This window comes from Westerdykella ornata, assembly GCF_010094085.1.
Source record: "Westerdykella ornata strain CBS 379.55 unplaced genomic scaffold EI97scaffold_17, whole genome shotgun sequence".
NCBI lineage: Eukaryota > Fungi > Ascomycota > Dothideomycetes > Pleosporales > Sporormiaceae > Westerdykella > Westerdykella ornata.
The window spans coordinates 369300-386355 of record NW_022986867.1 but is presented as its reverse complement, the minus strand read 5'-3'; the positions used below and the strand labels follow the sequence as shown (position 1 = coordinate 386355).

Below are 17056 nucleotides of genomic sequence, written 5' to 3'. Positions count from 1 at the left end.
CGCTCCCCGTCCGTCTGTTTGGCGTCGCGCGGATAGCAATTGATCTCGATTCGAGCTGCTGAAGGTGGGGTGACACAGTTGCTTTTGGCTTGCTTCCTTGCGACTGCGCCTTCAATATTTGGCAGGGCCTGTCATTCCCCTGAGGTGTCAGGCTGAGTGACATACCCCTGCTATCTGGATGGAAGTGAAGGTGTATCGTAGCAATCGGAATGTCCTGTCGCACTGGTGGCGCGTCGGATCTTCCGCCAGGGCGTCCCCGAAAGGCTCGTCTCGTCTCGCGTCTGTACGGTACCGTCCGTTCTGGGCGTGGGATGAATATGCATCCTTGCTGTGCCTATCTACCTGCCTAGGTACTGTAGGAGGCTGGATGGTGATGCTTTTTTGGGCTTGAAAGTCTTGGCACTAGGGTGGGTCGCAGCCTGTCGGGCGCCCCACGTTCCCTGCTGTCAACGTCCCTCCTTCCCTCTTGACCTCCTACCTAGCTACCCTCACTTACTGCTCACGACAACTGACAACACCACGCCCACAACGCCCATCTTGTAGCCAATCCATCGGCGACTCGTGCCCCCTCTCTCTCGACGCCACCCGACCACGCCGCTCCGCATCAATCGATCGTCTCGCACCCACCTATCCGACATCATGGCCAACGTCAACTGGCGGACCATCAACATTGATGCCTTGGACCCAGACTCGCCGGCCAACTTCGACCTCTCCACCCTTGCACCCTCCGTTACCCCCGTAGCCACCGCCGATGTGCAATCACTAGCCTCGCAGATACGACAGCTGCTTCGTGGAGGAGACAATGAAGGCGCTCTACGGGGAGCGTTGGAGAACCCGCCATGTGGCGCAGACGACAAGGGCAAGGTAGGTGACCACATGCTACCTCAGCATCATCGTTCTACATTCCAAGACCCGGCGTTGGACCGTACCATTGAGTGTCATTCCGCGTCCGCTCTGTCCCCGTTGGCACCGTCACTCTTGCTACACCATTGATCCTCCCTCGGTTCACCTCCCTTCCTCCCGCACCCTCGCACTCGCGCAAAGGAACCAAAGCCAGGGCTGACTTGAATATCAATGAACTCAGGAAGTACACCTCGCTACAGTTATTGAGATTTTGCAGTCAATCCGGCAGTCGGAAATGTCGCCGCTACTCAATCGCATATACAGCTCTCCCGGTGGGCCAGAAGCGCTGGATGTGCTGATGAAATATATGTACGTTCGGGTCCTTCAGTCGCTTCCGTTGGGAGGTTACACCGTCACATACCCATTTTCAGTGCCGCTTTGGAGTGCTTTGTAACTTGATATTACCGTGTTCCCCAGTCGTGTCCTACAGCACATCTAGTCTCTACACTCGTACACATTTGACTAATCATCTTGGGAGCAGCTATAAGGGAATGGGACAGACGAGCACGTCGAATCCGACGCGGAACATCACACCCCAGCCGACCGGCTTTTCCCAGATTCACCCTCGCGGAGCAACTGAAGGCGGCGGCCAAGCCATGAGCGTGTTGCTCAGCTGGCACGAGAAGGTATGCATTGGATCATTTTCATTTCTTGGACTGCCTACTCTTGTGGTTGCCGAATGTCGCAACTCTATGCTTCACTAGATGCCAGTGCTGCAGTTCAGTTCCGCGTTATTCACGTTCTTTCACTGACACATCACAGCTGGTTGAAATCGCAGGGCCTGGCTCTATTGTTCGAGTCATGACTGATAGGCGCACTGTCTGAGTGGCCAGCGTAGCTCACCAACGCCCAGCTACCACGCTGACTCACAGAAAATGGGAATTGCAGACGCGATCCAGATAAACCTCATCCGGTCAACACCGCCTCAGCACAGCACGTAGCGGAGTACGAGGAAGCCATGAATACACGAGTTAATACGGGCAAGGCCATCCGAGGCCAGGCTCAGGAGACCCTTCTATTCAGCCTTTGTTCATGTGCAATTCATCAGTCCTGAGCCATAACTTATCCGGGCCGGAGAACGGCTCGACTTTGAAGACCTTTTTCCCGCCCTCCCGCCCGTGCTCTGGTGCCGAAATGAATTTATTACCTACCTTGCCAAACGCACTGACATGGTGAGCAGCCCCAATGGAATGTTCTTCAGCCCTGCGACCTCGCTTCCCCAGCCACCCTGAATTTTACCAGGAGCAGGGAAGCGGAGCAGCTCCTCCGGTTATGAAACTGAAGACGCCAACTCGACAGGCCACGTCAAGGGAACCAGGCTCGCGGCAACGGTGCCGTGCTTCCATGCTTCCATGCTTCCTTCCATGCTACCCCGTGCTGGGAACATGGAGCGTTGATGACTGATGAAACATGGTTGCAATAGCAACCTGAAGGGTCTCGCCTGATCGCCAACGGACGGGCAGTAGTGTCACTAATTAACCTCCTAGACAGGTCTTTGATCCGCCTTTGCGGTCTCCCCCTCTAACTGCGGTTTCTCCCACAGGCACATGGCTCATAATGAAGACTGGGCCCTCTATTTTCGCAGTGGAGAAAAAACTTATTACTCCGTACAGCAAGTGTGAGTCTGTCCTGCGACACGACCACACGTTATGACGCTCCACTGGTTCAGGCCAGGTGCTTGCACTATTCTCCCTCAGTTAGATTTGGTACCTGTTGCATGGCATGCCCTCCCAGGTTAAACTGTTGCTGGCCCCTGTCTATGCATAGCAGCACTCACCTGATCGGCCTGCAATGCGCGTTTATTTTCTGTTTTTCCCTCGTTGGCTGTTCTGCCTGATATTAATCCTTCTTGTTATTATTATTTTTATCAATCACAAATTCTAACGGTCCTGCGGCGCCACGCAGGCATGCAGGGGCGGTAATGATGCATGTGCTCGCGTGGACGGTGGACCGACCGGCATGCCGGCCGCATTAAAGTTCACTGATCAAACGTTGCTGACAGTGTTGGCAGGGTTTCTAGGACAAGGTTTTTGGAGACGAGAGAACTGACTCGTTGTGCGGCTGATGAGCACATGCAATGCATGCACGGGAGGAGGTCCGCTGTCAGACTGCAAGAACAACAGCAAGACAAGGGCTGTTTCTGGTCGCGGATGGAGGCATCGGCGTCGGCCATGTTCGAGAAGGATTATGGTCGATGAAACGTGGAAGCCTGCCGCCCTCGGTTCCTCTCCCGCTTCGGTGTGTCGCGCCTCTGACCCTGACCGCCTCTCTTCCCAATAATGACAACGACCACTCTCCTCAGCCTCCCTTGGGAAATCCGCCATCAAATCCTCCGTGACGCTGTATCTCTTGAACGCCATCCCCCTTCTCCCTGCTCAATCGGCTCTGGGAGGGTATGCCTTCGCAACCATGTCGACCCATACTGGACTCCCATAACGAATATCTACGTTGAGACGGAGCCGGTAAGCAGCGCTCAAAACGCACTGCTTCAAACCAGTCGCCAGCTGCGTACAGAAACACAAGATGTCCTAAAGGCCACGGATGCGAGGCGCTATCGCCTAGACGTCCTTTTCGTGAAGGAATGCGGCCTGGTCCCAACATGGCTCTCTTTCCCGCGTCATCAGAAACACATTGACGAAGTCTACGTCCAAATGCGCATCTCGGACCCTCCCGACAAGCCTGACGAATGGCTGGAAGCGGCACGGTACGCCGACGACTTCGACGGCAGCGACCGAACAAGCTGGAACATCATGTTCCTCCTTACCGTGTACCTGCTGGGTGGTCTTCACCCTACTACGGCTGCTCTCTCTGATGGAGGAACCACCCCCGACTATGAGGACGACGACCCCTTCCACAGTCTACCCCGCAACATCGCCAAGTACACCATCAAAACCCTCATCATTGACGTCCTGGGACAGCCTGCAGATGACGCCGACGCCGATGCTGACGCCGGGGAGGCCCAAGACCGGGCCCGCAATGTCTTCGGCCACTGCATCTTCAGGGCCAAGGCTGCTGGAGTCGACCCGGCCCATAAGCTCGCCCGCGAGCTATGGAGTTCGCTTGACCTGGCGCTATCCGTAAACCATCCGCATCTGCTGTATGGCCGGTTGCTGCACGAGAACATTGGCGCCATCGAGATACGCGTCAATGGCGTGCAGTGGACCAGGGACGATCTGACGCGCAGCCTGTGCAACAACTTTGGCACGGTTTTGCCGTCGGATCTCGAGTGGGTGGGAGAGCGGACGGCCTGGACGGCGTGGTTTGAGGAGGTGGTGGGGAAGAGGAGGAGGGATGGGTTGTGGGATGAGGAGGTGGTTGAGGAGTTGAAGAGGGCGTGGGGGTGATGGGGAACGACCAATTCTTTATCATGAAAGGCTGGTTATGCAGTATGTAGCCGCATATTCAACTACTGTCTTATGGTTCTGGGGCCTTATTGTTCTCAGCTATCCCTCTCCATGAATTCATGTGAATTGATGGAAACATTGAAGCTTCGATCACGTGGCCTCGAATAGGATGAAGGTCCGTGCGTGGTGTTTGACGAACCGCGCGCCGATCTAGCGCGGCTATGACGGCTATGACGTCCCAAACAACACAAGCCAGCTCCAACAACCTCTGTTTAATCTCAAGCTTCCAAGCTTCCTCCGACACAACACCATCCCGCAACGCCCATCCGTGATATCTCTGCGCATTTGCTGAGGGCCTTCTCTTTGTTCCGTTGCTTCATTCTGCTATATCTCGCCGTCATGTCGTCTACCACCCTCACTGAACGTGAGGAGCCCGCGGCCTTCGCCCATCACAGCATCCCGCGCCGGACATCGCGACTTCCGCGCAAGCTTCGGTTTCCGATATTGCTGGCGCTCAACTTCTGCATCAACAGCTCGCTGTGGTCCGTGGCGGAGAAGTTCCTGCCGGCGGAGCTGGGTGCGGTCTCCAAGAATGAGGATGACATCTATCATGTGTTGGCCCGTCTGGCGTATAGGATTGGCTTCCTCTATTTCACGTGGAGGGCCAACTATGATTGTGAGTAATAGAGCCCTTGTTGTTGCGGCTTGCGCTAAACTTCTGATGTAGGGGTTGATGTCAGCGCCCTCACCACCTTGACGACTGTTCCATACGCCTACGTGCTCGCGACATACTACGCCGTCTCCAAACAAACCGTCGCCGTCCTCACGACCATTGAGGTCCTCTCCATCGCATTCCCAACCCTCCTCCTGCGCCCGCTTTCCCCATACCACAAGCCGAATGCACCCGTCCAGACCCGCTTCCTCATCGAGAGCTTCCAAGTCCAGGTCTCCACCGCCCTTCTAGCAATCGGCGTCTACGTGGTCGTTCTCTGGGTCGCCATCAGATCCTCCCTCCTCAACACCTTCCTCGTCTCGCACTTCGACATCCCCACTCTCGAGGAATCGCACACTGAAACCCCGCTCTCTCTCGCCGTCAAACTCGCTCCCGCCGGCCTCGCAGCCCGCTCCTTCCTGCTCAACCCTTCTTTCGGCGCTCAATCCGGTGCTCGCACACCCACCCGGGCCTTTGATCCGGCCACGGCGACGCTGTCGGAAACGCTGCGGTATAATTTCTGGTTCTTCACCAAGCGCACGCGGACGCTGATTAAGCAAACGGCCGTCATATCGGCGTTCATGCTCGTGAATACGGCACTGAGGACGTTGACATTGCAGGGGTCGGATGCTGTCGGTGCCACGGGTTATGCGGCTGGTTGGGTTTTGGCGACCGTGGTTACGGCGGCGTGGTGGCTGTGGGTGGGGGATACCGAAGATTAGAGGGGATTCGCTGCTTGGAACACAAGAATATTAGGAATGGTGAGAGGGAAAGGATGGGAATTGGGCCGATGAGGATAGATGTTGCGAATAAATCAGCTTGGGCGAGAAGATTGGGTTCTTGTTGGTGTGTCAGAGAGGTGGGCAGGGAATGCGCTTGAGGCACTGTTTCGATACCAAGTTACGTTTCCCCTGTGTACGGGAAAGATAGGTGCACAGGTGTTACTAAGCTATCTAGGATGGATGAAAGCATATACTCTCTCTCTTTTGGCATTGCACGTCGACGAAGGCGTGGTCCTGGTGGGGGGTTAGGACGGTTAGGACATGTAGTTGGCCCATGACGACTACCTGTTGAGGAGGTGCGATTGTGCCTTCCCTCCGCCTCCGGTCACAGAGAAGGGACGACCTCGGGATGTGTACGTGGACGTCGTTCCTCCTCCCTTCGGAAGTCCGGCTGCTCTTCTCGTGCTTCTTAGAACCCTCCGCGGTAAACAACTACTTCTCTGCTTCACTTCAATGTTCCCATCACTGGCACAGTCCACTCCATCGCTTATCTCCATCGTTTCATGATATATCCCATCGATCAAGCATCGTTATCCATCTTACCATTCATCTACTCTCGTTTCCAATTCCTACCCCACGCCATCATCGCTCAATAGATGCTCCGAGATGACGAAGCTATGGGGCCTCGATCTCAGCGAGCTTCGCTGGAACAAACTGCGCAGCGAGAACATGTGGTACAACCGCGACTATCACCACAGGCGGACAAGGTTCATCTGCTATCATGCGGCCACGATATTCTGTGTTATCAGTGAGTGTTTGGGGACGAAGGCACTGGCCGGTGAGTAGAGGATCCCATTCCCATCACCTTCCCGTCATCCTTTGGTGCTTAGCTGGACTAACATCTATCCTTAATTCGTCAGACTACGCCAGTATCCAGCCCTCCATCGCCGCGAGCACACAGCCCCCTTTCCAAACCGACACCACTCTCTTCATCGCCGCCGCTGCCTTCAACATCTTCGCTGGCGTCTACGTCGCCGCCGTCTTCGGCACCGCCTTCTTCTTCGACCTCTTCTGGCCCGACCGCAAGGAGAGTCGCGCCGTCAAGCGGGCCTGGGCCATTTGCTCTGTCCTGGCCTGCTGCGTCACACTGACCTCCGTCGCCTTTCTGACGCACGTCGTCTCGAACAAGTCTGTGCGCGTCACGGACGAGATGGGTGTTGACAGGGTTCTGACAGACTACCATGGCCCGCCTCTGAGGTACAGTGAGAATGCCTTCGCCGTCGCTGTTACGGCTTTCATGTGGGTGGGTTGCTTGTGCACCTTCCTCAGCACAGTCTACCTCATTGAGAATCACTTCCACATCAGAAAGTTCGGGGCCAAGTCCACGCTTGGCCGCCTCGCGGATGTGGACGGGGAAGGGGACGAAGAGGGCCTCGAAGCGGAAGCCACCAGGAAGCCGACCCTAGGACTCGCCGCTCCCAGTAGCGTTCCTTATCAATATGGCCAGCCATTCTCGTGGCCCGGGGAAAAATGGATTCCAGAGAGTCAAATCGGTGACACGAAGTCTGGCCGTTCCCTTCGGCTTCAGCCCGTTGTGGGCTCGACGATTCAAGAGTTGGAGGACTCGAAGCCCAAGGACGGGGTCCATGGTTTCTTACCGCAGGAGCAACGGGAGAGTGTAGCGCACCCGATGAAATTACCTGGGCCGCAGGATGGGGCCCCGATAATGGTGATTTCGAGGGGAGACTTGAAGAAGAAGTTGAATGAGGTATTTGAGAAGATGTTTGCGGAGCCGAATGCTGGGTTGACCGGGTTCTCGCAGGCTGAGCGCCAGGAGCTTCGCATGAAGTGGTATGATCGCTGGGGAGGGACGGCGAGATTGCTGGAGAAAGAGGTGGTTACGCCCAAGGAGTTGGAGAGTGTGGATTGGTATATCTCGGTTGTGCAGTTTGCCCTCTGGATTGTGCAGATGATGCGACATGAGGAGAGGTTAAAGAGGACTCTTGAGGAGAGGAAGTTGGGCTGGAATGAGTTGGCAAAGGTGGAGTCTGAGAAGAGAGGGTTGGTGGTGTATGGGAAAGGGATCTTGGACAAGGGAAAGGCGGAGTTGGGAGATGCGAGGTATAGGCCGGCCTATGGGATGGCGCTGTGGGTGTTGGAGCAGATTCAAGAGATTGAGAGCAGAAGGGAGACGGGGGCCAAGCAGGTGACCGCCTTTGAATTGCCAGCAAGCGAATGCACCCCGGCAAGGCCCCAAGCAGCAGACAAGATGGACGTGGCGTTGCCGGAGGAATGGGGTGGTGGATCTGAATTCTCGGATTTGTTCGAGGAGATTGACCGGATTGGAGAGGAATGGAGGGCAGAGAGTGTCACCAGCGGATGGGAGGCAGACACTCCGTCCATTCCGTCTGACCGTACCGTCACCCAAGGAGACTGGGTGCCAGAAGAGGAGGAGGAGCACGAATTGTACCGTCCGTCTTCAACCGTCTCGTTTGACAGGGCCGACCAGGAGGTTTTACATGTTAAGCGAAGGCGTTGGGAGCATGACGGGGTGCTGGATCCCATCTCGAGCAGTGAGGCGGGCAAAGCGGCGTACGGTTTGCCCTCAATCTACTCGTTCAAGAGAAGCAACCAAGAAGAGTTCAATGGTCCGTACCGTTCGTCTTCAACCTCCTCGTTCAAACGGAGCAACCAGCAGCAGTTCCCTGGTATGTACCGTCCGTCCTCGGCCTTCTCGTTCCAAAGGAGCAACCAGGAGGAGTTCAATGGTCCGTACCGTCCGTCCTCGGCCTTCTCGTTCCAAAGGAGCGACCAGGGCGTGCCAAATTGTCAGCAGAGACATTGGGAAGGTGAAATCATGGATCCTGTCTTGGTCCGGGAGCCGGAGCACGAGTCGCACTGTTCCTCTTCAACTCTCTCGTTTGAAACAGCCTACCAAAACGTGCCAACTGGTCGGCAGAGACGTTGGGAAGATGAAATCTTGGATCCCATCTCGGCCGGGGAAGCGGAGCAGGAATTGTACCGTTCGTCTTCAACTTTCTCGTTGGAAGGGAGAAATCAGGACTTGTCAAAATTTCAGCAGAGACATTGGGAGGAGAAGGTGCCACATCCCATTTCGCGAGCCAAACCATTGCGTGCTCCCGTGAGGCCGGGCAGAATGCACTCTTTCAGGCAGAAGTCGGGACGTACCACCGAATTCCGTGCCGGTCCTGGTGAAGGTTACGATCCGGCCGGATGGAAAGAGACGGGTGATCGTTTTGTCCCTGGCTTGGACGTGGACAGGACGGCTTGCACCATTCCGGACCCGTATGCCAGGTGGACAACTTCGAGGGTGGTTGGGTTGGAGAAGGATACGCCGACGCCGCCGACGCCGCCGGTGACGCCGCGGCCGCCGGTCTTGGAAGAAGTGCGTCCGGCGGGATTCAAACCGGGCGAGTTGTATGATGCTGTGTTGGGGAAGTTGAGATGAGTGTAGGTGGTGGTGGTGGAGGATAGTCTTATTTTGCTAGAATGGCAGATTTGGTCGGATTGGGTGGCACTCTTTGTTTGATGGATGTCGTTCGTTCTCTGTTTGGGCTTGATGGATGCCCTGAGAGGGGCGTGGCTATGATCTTGTTATTATTCTTTGAGCAAGAAGGAATACATGCATACATGGCACTTGAATTCCTACAGACATGGACCGGAGCAGGTTGGTTGAATGAGAGATTGGAGTGCTTTTCATTGCTGCAGGGCATCTGCGTCTGCGTCTGCGTTTGTGCCTGTGTCTGTCTACATGCGCATCTGCTCTTGAAACCATGCCGCCGCTGTACTGTACAAATCCATCAACATCCCACAACCACGTCCATCCATCCATTCACCGATCCATCCATCTATCGTACCAAGTCCACTCCAACACTCCAGTCAGAGTGGAGCCCCGAAACGAAAAAAGACAACCAAATGCACCAACCGTCAACAGAAAGAAAAAAAGAAGAAAAGATTTATCTTACATTCCAGAAGAAGAAAGAGCCAACGCGAAGTGAGCAGAGGTGAAGTGAAGAGAAGAAGAGATTGACAACAGATACACACAGCTCCGTGGGTAGAAAAACACGGAGATGGCAGTAGGTAGTAGTAATACATCGATGGGTACATGCATGGCACATTCCCCTTCCCCTTCCCCTTCCCTTTCCCCTGCGACACAACCCACCCACCATCCTTTTTCTCCTCTAGCAAAAAAGCTGATGAGAAGATGCACATCATGCCAAGGGGAATATGGGGAACAAAAAAACGTTGCCGGCCGTGAGTAAACAATCCGATGCTGCTATCCAGTCCTCACCAGTCTTGCAAGGATGAGGATAAATGCCATTCGAGAGATCAGCAAAACGTCGGAATCAACGTAGATCAACGTCGCTGATGCCGCTGATCATGCTGCACCCATAGTATGACATGGGGCTTACGACGAGGATGGCGCGCCGGCACCCTTCTGAGCCCTCCTCTTCGGATTCGTCGTTCGCTTCTTGGTCGTCTTCTTCGGCGTATCTCCTCCCTCAATGTACCGCACCAACTCCTCCACCGTCCGCTTATCCGTCCCGCTGCGCGGCCTCGTCGGCGCCGTCGCCGTTGTCTCGCCAACCGTCTGGCCAACGCTGGCCTGCGGCCGGAGACCGCCCGCACGACCCGTCGTCAGGCGCACGCGCTGGAGCCTTCCCTTGGCCAGGTCCTGGAGCTGCTTGGCCTGGCTGACGGCGCTCTGAGTGAGCTGCTCCAGCCAGTTCTCCGCCTCCTTGGTGTTGCGGTCCTCGGGGCCTAGGATATTCTTGAAGATGTTGTACGAGTCGCGCATCTTATTGACCGCGCCGCGAATGTCCTTATCCAGGGCGAGTGCCTGTGAAGTCTGGAAGAGGAGAGTGGCAGTGTTGATGGAATTCTTGCCGGACACCTCTTCGCAGATGGCGAGCGACGCTTCGAACCAGATGCGCGATTCGTGGTACTGCTTCATGGATTGCAACATCACGGCAGCGTTGTTGATTGTGGTGATGGAATCAGGGTGATCAGGGCCATAGATGATCTTCCACAACTCGAGGGCGTGGCGGACATAGACGAGAGCATCCTTGGTGTTACCGTTGGCGTGCTCGAACAGACCAAGGTTCAGATAGTTGAGCAGCGTATCGGCATGATCCACACCGAGAGTCCTCTCGGACACAATGACGGCCTTGTGGGCAAGTTCAACCGCAGCGTTCTTGTCTTCGAGGTTGAAGAGCAGGTTGGAGAGAGCGTGGTACACGCGGGCAACCTCGGGATGGAGCACGCCGTAGATCTGCTCATGGAGAGACAGCGACTCCAGAAGAAGTTCCTGGCCGAGCTCCTTGTTGTCCTGAGCGATGGACATGCGTCCAGCCTCGAGCGCTTCCTCGGCCAGTAAGCTCTTGGGGGAAGCCTCCTTCACTATAGGAACGATGTTGATTATATCATCAGCGTGGAAAGTCTGAATAGGGCGGACAGGAGCAGGGCTCGTGACCCGCGCCGGGGAGTTATCCTTGCTCCTCTTCTTCTTCTTGCCGGACGTGGTAGCCTGTCCGTTAGTGGCCGGTGCCTCTGCCTGGGCGCCATTGGTGCTGGCAGCGGCCGCTTCCTTCGTGTACACGTACTCCTTTGACTCAAGCTGAAGACCCAACTTGAGCGAGACTTCGCGGAGGAGCTGGAGCTGCTTGCCCGGCTCCACCCAAGATTGTCCAAGGTCATAACGATACCTCAGAGCAACCTGTTCAGTAACCTCAGCCTTCAAACTCTCAGGAGTAAGCTTCTCGAAACTGAAGTCGGCCTCGGGGTACATTGCCTTCAACGCGGAGTCAGTCTCGGCCACGGGCTTGGGATTGACATCGCCGCCCAGGAGGCAGTTCAGCATATGTGCAATTGCAGCGCCGGCGAAGGGAGGAGCAGTGTTGCGCAGCTTCGGGTTCGCGAAGTGTTTGAAGCCGCGGGCGATCATCTCCTGGATTACCAGGCGCTTGAGTGCCTGCAAGCGGGGGTCTTCCTTATCAGCAAGCTCAGCAATCTTGCCAAGGTAGCGGATGTTGACACCACGCTTGTGAAGCAAGGTGCTAAGGGATTGACCGTCCATAGGGAAGCCCACCTCACCCTCCTTGAGCTCCTGGATCAACCGAGGGATAACCTCTGTGGACAGGTGGTTGCAAGCAGCCCTCACTTCGGCCTCATCTTTGGCCCACTCCTCCTTATCCTCGTCCGTCTGGGGCACTTGGCCAGAGAACACATCCGGGTTAAGGGCGAACTTGAAGCCAGAAATATCGACGCGGTCCTGCTCAGCCGCTTCTGCCTCCTCCTTCGCCTCCTTCGCCTGAGACGCATCCTCCTTCTCGTCACCCGCCGACTCGCTGGTGCCGTCCGCCTCTGGTTTCTTCTCTTCCTCCTTCTCGGCCTTCTTGGACTCAGCCTTCTTTTCCAACTCCTCCTTGACGTATTCGCGAAGCTTGAGGCGTCCGTACGATTCGACGAGCTCAGGACGAAGGGTTGCCATACGGTGGGGATAGTTCTTATCCTTTGGCCGCTCCTCGCCCTCCTTTGGCTCGCTCCAGTACTCTTCAATCCATGCAACATCCAACGGAGTCAGTCGGTACAGATCCAGCGCATAGCGCCTTCCATCCGTACCAATGAGACCCTTGGTCTCTACGCTGCCCTCCAATTCATGCCGGACGTTATCCTTGTCCCACACAGGGTGTCTCTTGACGCGTAACGCTTTGGAGAGCTGCTCGAACAAAGGCACGAACGACTTGTCTTCTGCTACAATCTCTTTGCCTTCCACCGCACCATAGTCAATCTGATGCTCGCCCGGATCCCTCTGTTTGAAGATGCCCGGAACAATGCTCTGACCCACAATACGCTTACCAAGGTAGTCGACTACCACAGTCCCTGAGGTGAATAGGCCTGGTATGTCCAGGTTATTCACAGCACGTACACCAACCACATCCTTGCCAACTGCAACCCGAGCAGCTTCGTCACCGCCTTCCGTGGTGAAAGTACCAACACCATCGGCACCGAAAGAATAGAAGATGTTGTTGTAGACGAAGATCTGAGCATCTTTGGCTTCAGTTGGATTCAAGGGCGCAATCTCACCTCGCGCTACAAGCATAGCGCCACGGGTGGCTGCGTCGTTGTAGTCGGCAAAGAGCTTAGAAGTCAGACGCTCCCTGAACACGCGATCCTGGACAGCCTCCTTGGGCATCTCACGAGTTGATTGGAACTCCTCGTTCCAGTCACGCAGGGTCTCCGCATTATCCATGCCTGAAATGAGATAGCTCTCCTGGGTTCTTGCAAGATCCGACTGATGCGTAGTGTGCGAGGAATTTGGTGCAGGTACCTGCCAAGGGTTGGCAGGGATAGCATTAGAAAGCTGGAAAATGGTAAGGAGATCCTTCTTCGCATTGTACTCGAGCAATTCCTTGAAAGCTGCATCGAAAGATGGAGAAATGGCAGAGATAACAGTTAGCAGCGAATGGGCGGCGTGATCCCGAGGTGCCTGTCGAGGGGACGGGTCGAACTTGGCGTTGGAGGATTTGTTGACGTAGAAACCACCGACGTGGGAAGTGATCTGGTACTGATCACCCTCGTTGGTAGTAACGATGAGATAGAGTAGGTGGCCCTTGGAGCGCAGGTGGTATGGGGGCGGATTCCAAGGGGAGACGGAAATGGATTTGACGGTCTTAGGAGCCGGCTCCTGAGGCGGGGGGAGGAGGTGCTTGACAGACGCCGGCGCTTTGAAGTCGTAGTCGGCAAGGGCAGTCTGCTCCGTGGCCGTCGGCTTTCCGGACTCATCCAAGCCTACCGTATCGTGCAGGGACAAGCCAGCCATGACACCATGTAGGGTATCGGTACGATCCCCCGCGGCACCGACGAGTTCGCGGATGCGAATGACGTGCATGCGGGCCTCCTTCTCGGTATAGGGATCCTCAACCAAAGTCAGCTCGGAATCGGCCTTCAGCCCCGGGACTTCGGAGAGCTCGATGAAGTCATTGATCCTCTGTCCCTCGAATTCGAGGTGGAAGCAGGAATACTGGAAGGTCTGAGGGGTCTCGATGATGGATTGGCGGAGGTCCTGGACCTGTTCCTGCGGCGAGATCTGCGAAGCGTCAGCGCCGTGGTTGACGGAGATTGACCAAAGACGTACAGTGATGCGTGTCTGGAAGGGCTCATGGGGTAGCTTGACGGTGATCTGGAAGATGTCTATTGCAATTCGGTCAGTGCTGATTCTGACGTGGGGAAGACGGATGAGGAGGAACATACTGTCGGCCGGTTGGTTGTTGTCGGCATTTTGCTCTGTTGGTAGGGGCTCCGCAGCCTCAGCTTTGAAGAGAATAGTTAGCTATAAACGGCGAGAACTGGTTTGCTATGCAGATGCTCACCGGGCTTGGGAGCGTCATTGTTGTTCGAGGTCATGGCTATTGCTCTGAATTCCGAGTTTACACTGGTCCACAGGTCCTAGCTAGGTGTGTGAATATGGAGAATAGAGGGCGCAGAAGAAGGAAATTAAGCCGGAGAGAATAGATAATATACAAAAGCGGGCATTAATGTACAATGCGCAATGGAGGAATGGCGGAATGGGCAATGGACGTAAGAAATGGAGTTTTGATCGAGAGGGTCCAGCGTATGGGCACGAGATTTTTCATGAACCCAAAAGCCGCAAGCTGAGGCGCTAGCCCCAATCGGGCGGCCTCGGAAGAAAGCCGGCTCTGCGGATTTGTTGACCCCCAGGAAATGTGACGAAAAGGGCAGGGACGAGGTTGGCGCGTCGAGAGGGGCAGGAGCGACCCTGAGCACGCGCAGAGTAAATAGAACTATTACCTCGTCAGATACAATATCTCTCCCTCCACCACTTTGTCACGCCCTTCCTCCACTCACCCGCTCAAACCATCCCACGTTACACCACGCCTGCCACACTCCCTGGGAGGATGATGACGATGTGCAGCTGGCCGCTGCTTCGATTCCCCGTTCAGCTCGCCGAGCCCTAAGCTCTGCCGCCAGCGGGCCGCTCACAACAATCCTCCAGCTGAATCCTGGGTCCCCTTTCTCCGCCATCGCTCCTCTCCTCAACAGCACCTTTCCCGCCCGTCTGTGTTCATGGACGCGACCTCTCCGCCTCCGCAGCGGTGTCGACCATGATACGCATCCTCCGCCATGCCTCCAGAACGCCTGCTGCGCGTGCCCATCTCGTCTCGCGTCCCCCTTCCAACCCTCTTTTACCCTATGCCGCAATATCGCCGCTCGGCCGACCGCATCCCACGCCCGTCGCATTCCCCTTTCAACGCCCACTGACAGGTCAGTCGGGCCCGCCCACGCCCGGAAACGATGCGCCCAATCCAGTCGACGATGCCACAGAGAACATCAACGAAGACAGTGAGAGCCAATCCCAAGATTCAAAGGCGAAGTGGAAGAATACAGCATGGCGCATGTTTGAATCCGCTGCCACTACGGGCGCGTCCATCTTCGTCCTCGGGCTAGTCGGCTATAGCTACACCATCTACTACAAGCATAGGGTTTTGGAGAAGATCGAGAATGCTTTTCGCCCTGGAGATCCTGTGTTGGAGCTTGCCGCTAAGGGCAAGGAAGTTCCTGCAAAAGACCTTCCCAGTGGAGCTGTTGACCTCGACCAGCCACAATACGATCGCTGGATCACACGTGAAGAACAGGCAAAAATCGACAATATCGTAAGCGGGAAGGACCGGGGCCGCTATCATTTGCTTATCGGCGAGAAGGGGACGGGCAAGAGTTCCATGCTCATTGATGCAATGTCCAAAATCGATGGCGAAGGCGTGGCAATGTGCGAGGCTCATGCCGATCCGGAAATCTTCCGCATCCGGCTTGGTCGTTGTCTAGACTTTGAGTTTCATGAGGACAATATTGGGGCACTCTTCTCCATTCGTGGCCCACGTGAGGCGTCCGCGCTCCTGGACATTGAGAGGGCATTCAACAAGCTCGAGAAGGTCGCTTTGAAGCGCCGCGAAAAGGTTGGGCGACCGCTGATTCTTATCATCAATCAGGCCCACCTAATCCGGGACGACGAGGATGGTCGCGACCTCATTGAGCTGATTCAGCAGCGAGCGGAGCAATGGGCCGCTTCCAACGTGGCTACCGTGATTATGAATTCGGACAAGTACTGGGTCTATGAGCGCCTCAAGCGGCATGCCACACGCATGGAGGTTACGCAGGTCGGCGATTTACCGAAAGACCGCGCTATTCAAGCGCTCCGCAACTACCGCATGAAGTACTTCAAAGAGGAGACGCCGCTTTCAACATTGGAGGAGGTTTATGACAAAATTGGCGGCCGTCTGACCTTTTTGAACAGGGTGGCCAAGTCGCGGAACATGATCAAGATGTGCGACCACATCTGCGAGATGGAGAAGACCTGGTTCTTGAACAATTGCGGGATTCTCGGCGCCGAGATGGACGACGATGTCATGGATCAGCAAAAATATGCGGTATGTACTCGAATCGTGGCCGCAGCGGCGAGACCGACGCTCCTAACAAAACACAGTCCACTGCCATGGTTCTCGCCCACGCACTCTATAAGAAATCCCTTGAGATGGAGAAGACCTATGACCCAGAACTTGGACATATCCTCCCCGAGTTCCCCCTCCATGTTGCTCGCTCCATCATGACGCGAGCCGATTTCATCCGGCAACACCACGACCTCTCCATCTTCGCGATCGATTCCCATGCCAATGTTCGTGCCGACAGCGTTCCCATGCAGCGCGCCTTCAATGAGATTTGCTCCGAGGAAGGATTCGAAGAGAGGCTCGAAGCGACGCTTGAACGCATTGGGGACATTGAATCTTTGGGCCGTACGAAGGAATTGACGTTCAAGGACCTCTGGGAGGGAGGCAAGTACCGCTTTACGGTCAGAGATCGCAAGGGCGGCGTGCAGAGTGAGATGGAAATGGTTACTGTGGAGGGTAAGAAGGACGATGATGAGAAGAGTGATGACTAGGAGCAATAATTGGGATGCCAACGATATGACTGTACGGATACGAAACGGGCTGGCTGGTTGTATGATATCGGTGGCGGTTTTTGGGCGGGAATCTTTCTTTTGTTGTCTTTGGCGACGCACTGCGTGCGTTGTTATTGGTATGGTAGGGAGGATCTTGAAGGATTTCTTTTGTTTAGTGTTCGTTTGGTAAATGATACCCTTCGTGTCCTAAGTGTGTTCTTCTATGATGGTCATGTTGATCACAGTACGTCGTTTACTGTCACAGCACGCTCGGTGGGTATATCGGTACAGAGATTTCACAGACAGTACCGAACGTTACGTAGGTACTTGTATCACTGACCTTCTGACAGTGACGGCAGTGAAACGACCCCGCCTGAGAAAAAACCAGCTGTAGAGGAAA

General features: G+C 55.4%; 6 protein-coding genes across 6 annotated transcripts; 5 read left to right on the top strand and 1 right to left on the bottom strand.

Moving 5' to 3' along the window:
* The first annotated feature begins 458 nt into the window (after window positions 1-458).
* Window positions 459-1971, top strand: EI97DRAFT_434832 (Arp2/3 complex 16 kDa subunit ARPC5). The gene is made up of 4 exons (XM_033798726.1): window positions 459-864; window positions 1085-1212; window positions 1382-1529; window positions 1666-1971. The coding sequence occupies exons 1-4, from the start codon at window positions 640-642 to the stop codon at window positions 1726-1728; spliced, it is 564 nt and encodes a 187-aa protein (XP_033652468.1). The 5' UTR covers window positions 459-639; the 3' UTR covers window positions 1729-1971.
* Window positions 1972-2744: 773 nt separating this feature from the next.
* On the top strand, window positions 2745-4345 carry EI97DRAFT_93911 (uncharacterized protein). The gene has a single exon (XM_033803223.1). It carries the CDS (start codon window positions 3183-3185, stop codon window positions 4245-4247), a length of 1065 nt encoding a protein of 354 aa, XP_033652467.1. The 5' UTR covers window positions 2745-3182; the 3' UTR covers window positions 4248-4345.
* Window positions 4346-4646: 301 nt separating this feature from the next.
* EI97DRAFT_459880 (uncharacterized protein) lies at window positions 4647-5681 on the top strand (the record flags this gene model as incomplete). Its single annotated transcript, XM_033801048.1, has 2 exons — window positions 4647-4923; window positions 4975-5681. 2 exons carry the CDS (start codon window positions 4647-4649, stop codon window positions 5679-5681), a joined length of 984 nt encoding a protein of 327 aa, XP_033652466.1.
* A 666-nt stretch (window positions 5682-6347) lies between these two features.
* On the top strand, window positions 6348-7065 carry EI97DRAFT_353982 (uncharacterized protein; the record flags this gene model as incomplete). The annotated part of the gene is made up of 2 exons (XM_033794878.1): window positions 6348-6519; window positions 6602-7065. Coding segments are annotated over 2 exons (636 nt in total), but the record flags the coding sequence as incomplete, so codon positions are not given.
* Window positions 7066-10110: 3045 nt separating this feature from the next.
* Window positions 10111-14108, bottom strand: EI97DRAFT_459878 (uncharacterized protein; the record flags this gene model as incomplete). Its single annotated transcript, XM_033801047.1, has 4 exons — window positions 10111-13791; window positions 13840-13895; window positions 13956-14015; window positions 14075-14108. 4 exons carry the CDS (start codon window positions 14106-14108, stop codon window positions 10111-10113), a joined length of 3831 nt encoding a protein of 1276 aa, XP_033652464.1.
* A 1010-nt stretch (window positions 14109-15118) lies between these two features.
* On the top strand, window positions 15119-16656 carry EI97DRAFT_380676 (uncharacterized protein; the record flags this gene model as incomplete). The annotated part of the gene is made up of 2 exons (XM_033795772.1): window positions 15119-16147; window positions 16204-16656. 2 exons carry the CDS (start codon window positions 15119-15121, stop codon window positions 16654-16656), a joined length of 1482 nt encoding a protein of 493 aa, XP_033652463.1.
* Between the last annotated feature and the right edge of the window lie 400 nt (window positions 16657-17056).

What these genes read in the sequence shown, in the direction of transcription:
- EI97DRAFT_434832 (XM_033798726.1), top strand. Translation starts at nt 640, where the DNA reads ATGGCCAACGTCAACTGGCGGACCATCAACATTGATGCCTTGGACCCA. An exon ending in GCGCAGACGACAAGGGCAAG is followed by an intron (nt 865 to 1,084) that starts GTAGGTGACCAC and finishes CAATGAACTCAG; the next exon opens with GAAGTACACCTCGCTACAGT. An exon ending in TGCTCAGCTGGCACGAGAAG is followed by an intron (nt 1,530 to 1,665) that starts GTATGCATTGGA and finishes GACACATCACAG; the next exon opens with CTGGTTGAAATCGCAGGGCC.
- EI97DRAFT_93911 (XM_033803223.1), top strand. Translation starts at nt 3,183, where the DNA reads ATGACAACGACCACTCTCCTCAGCCTCCCTTGGGAAATCCGCCATCAA.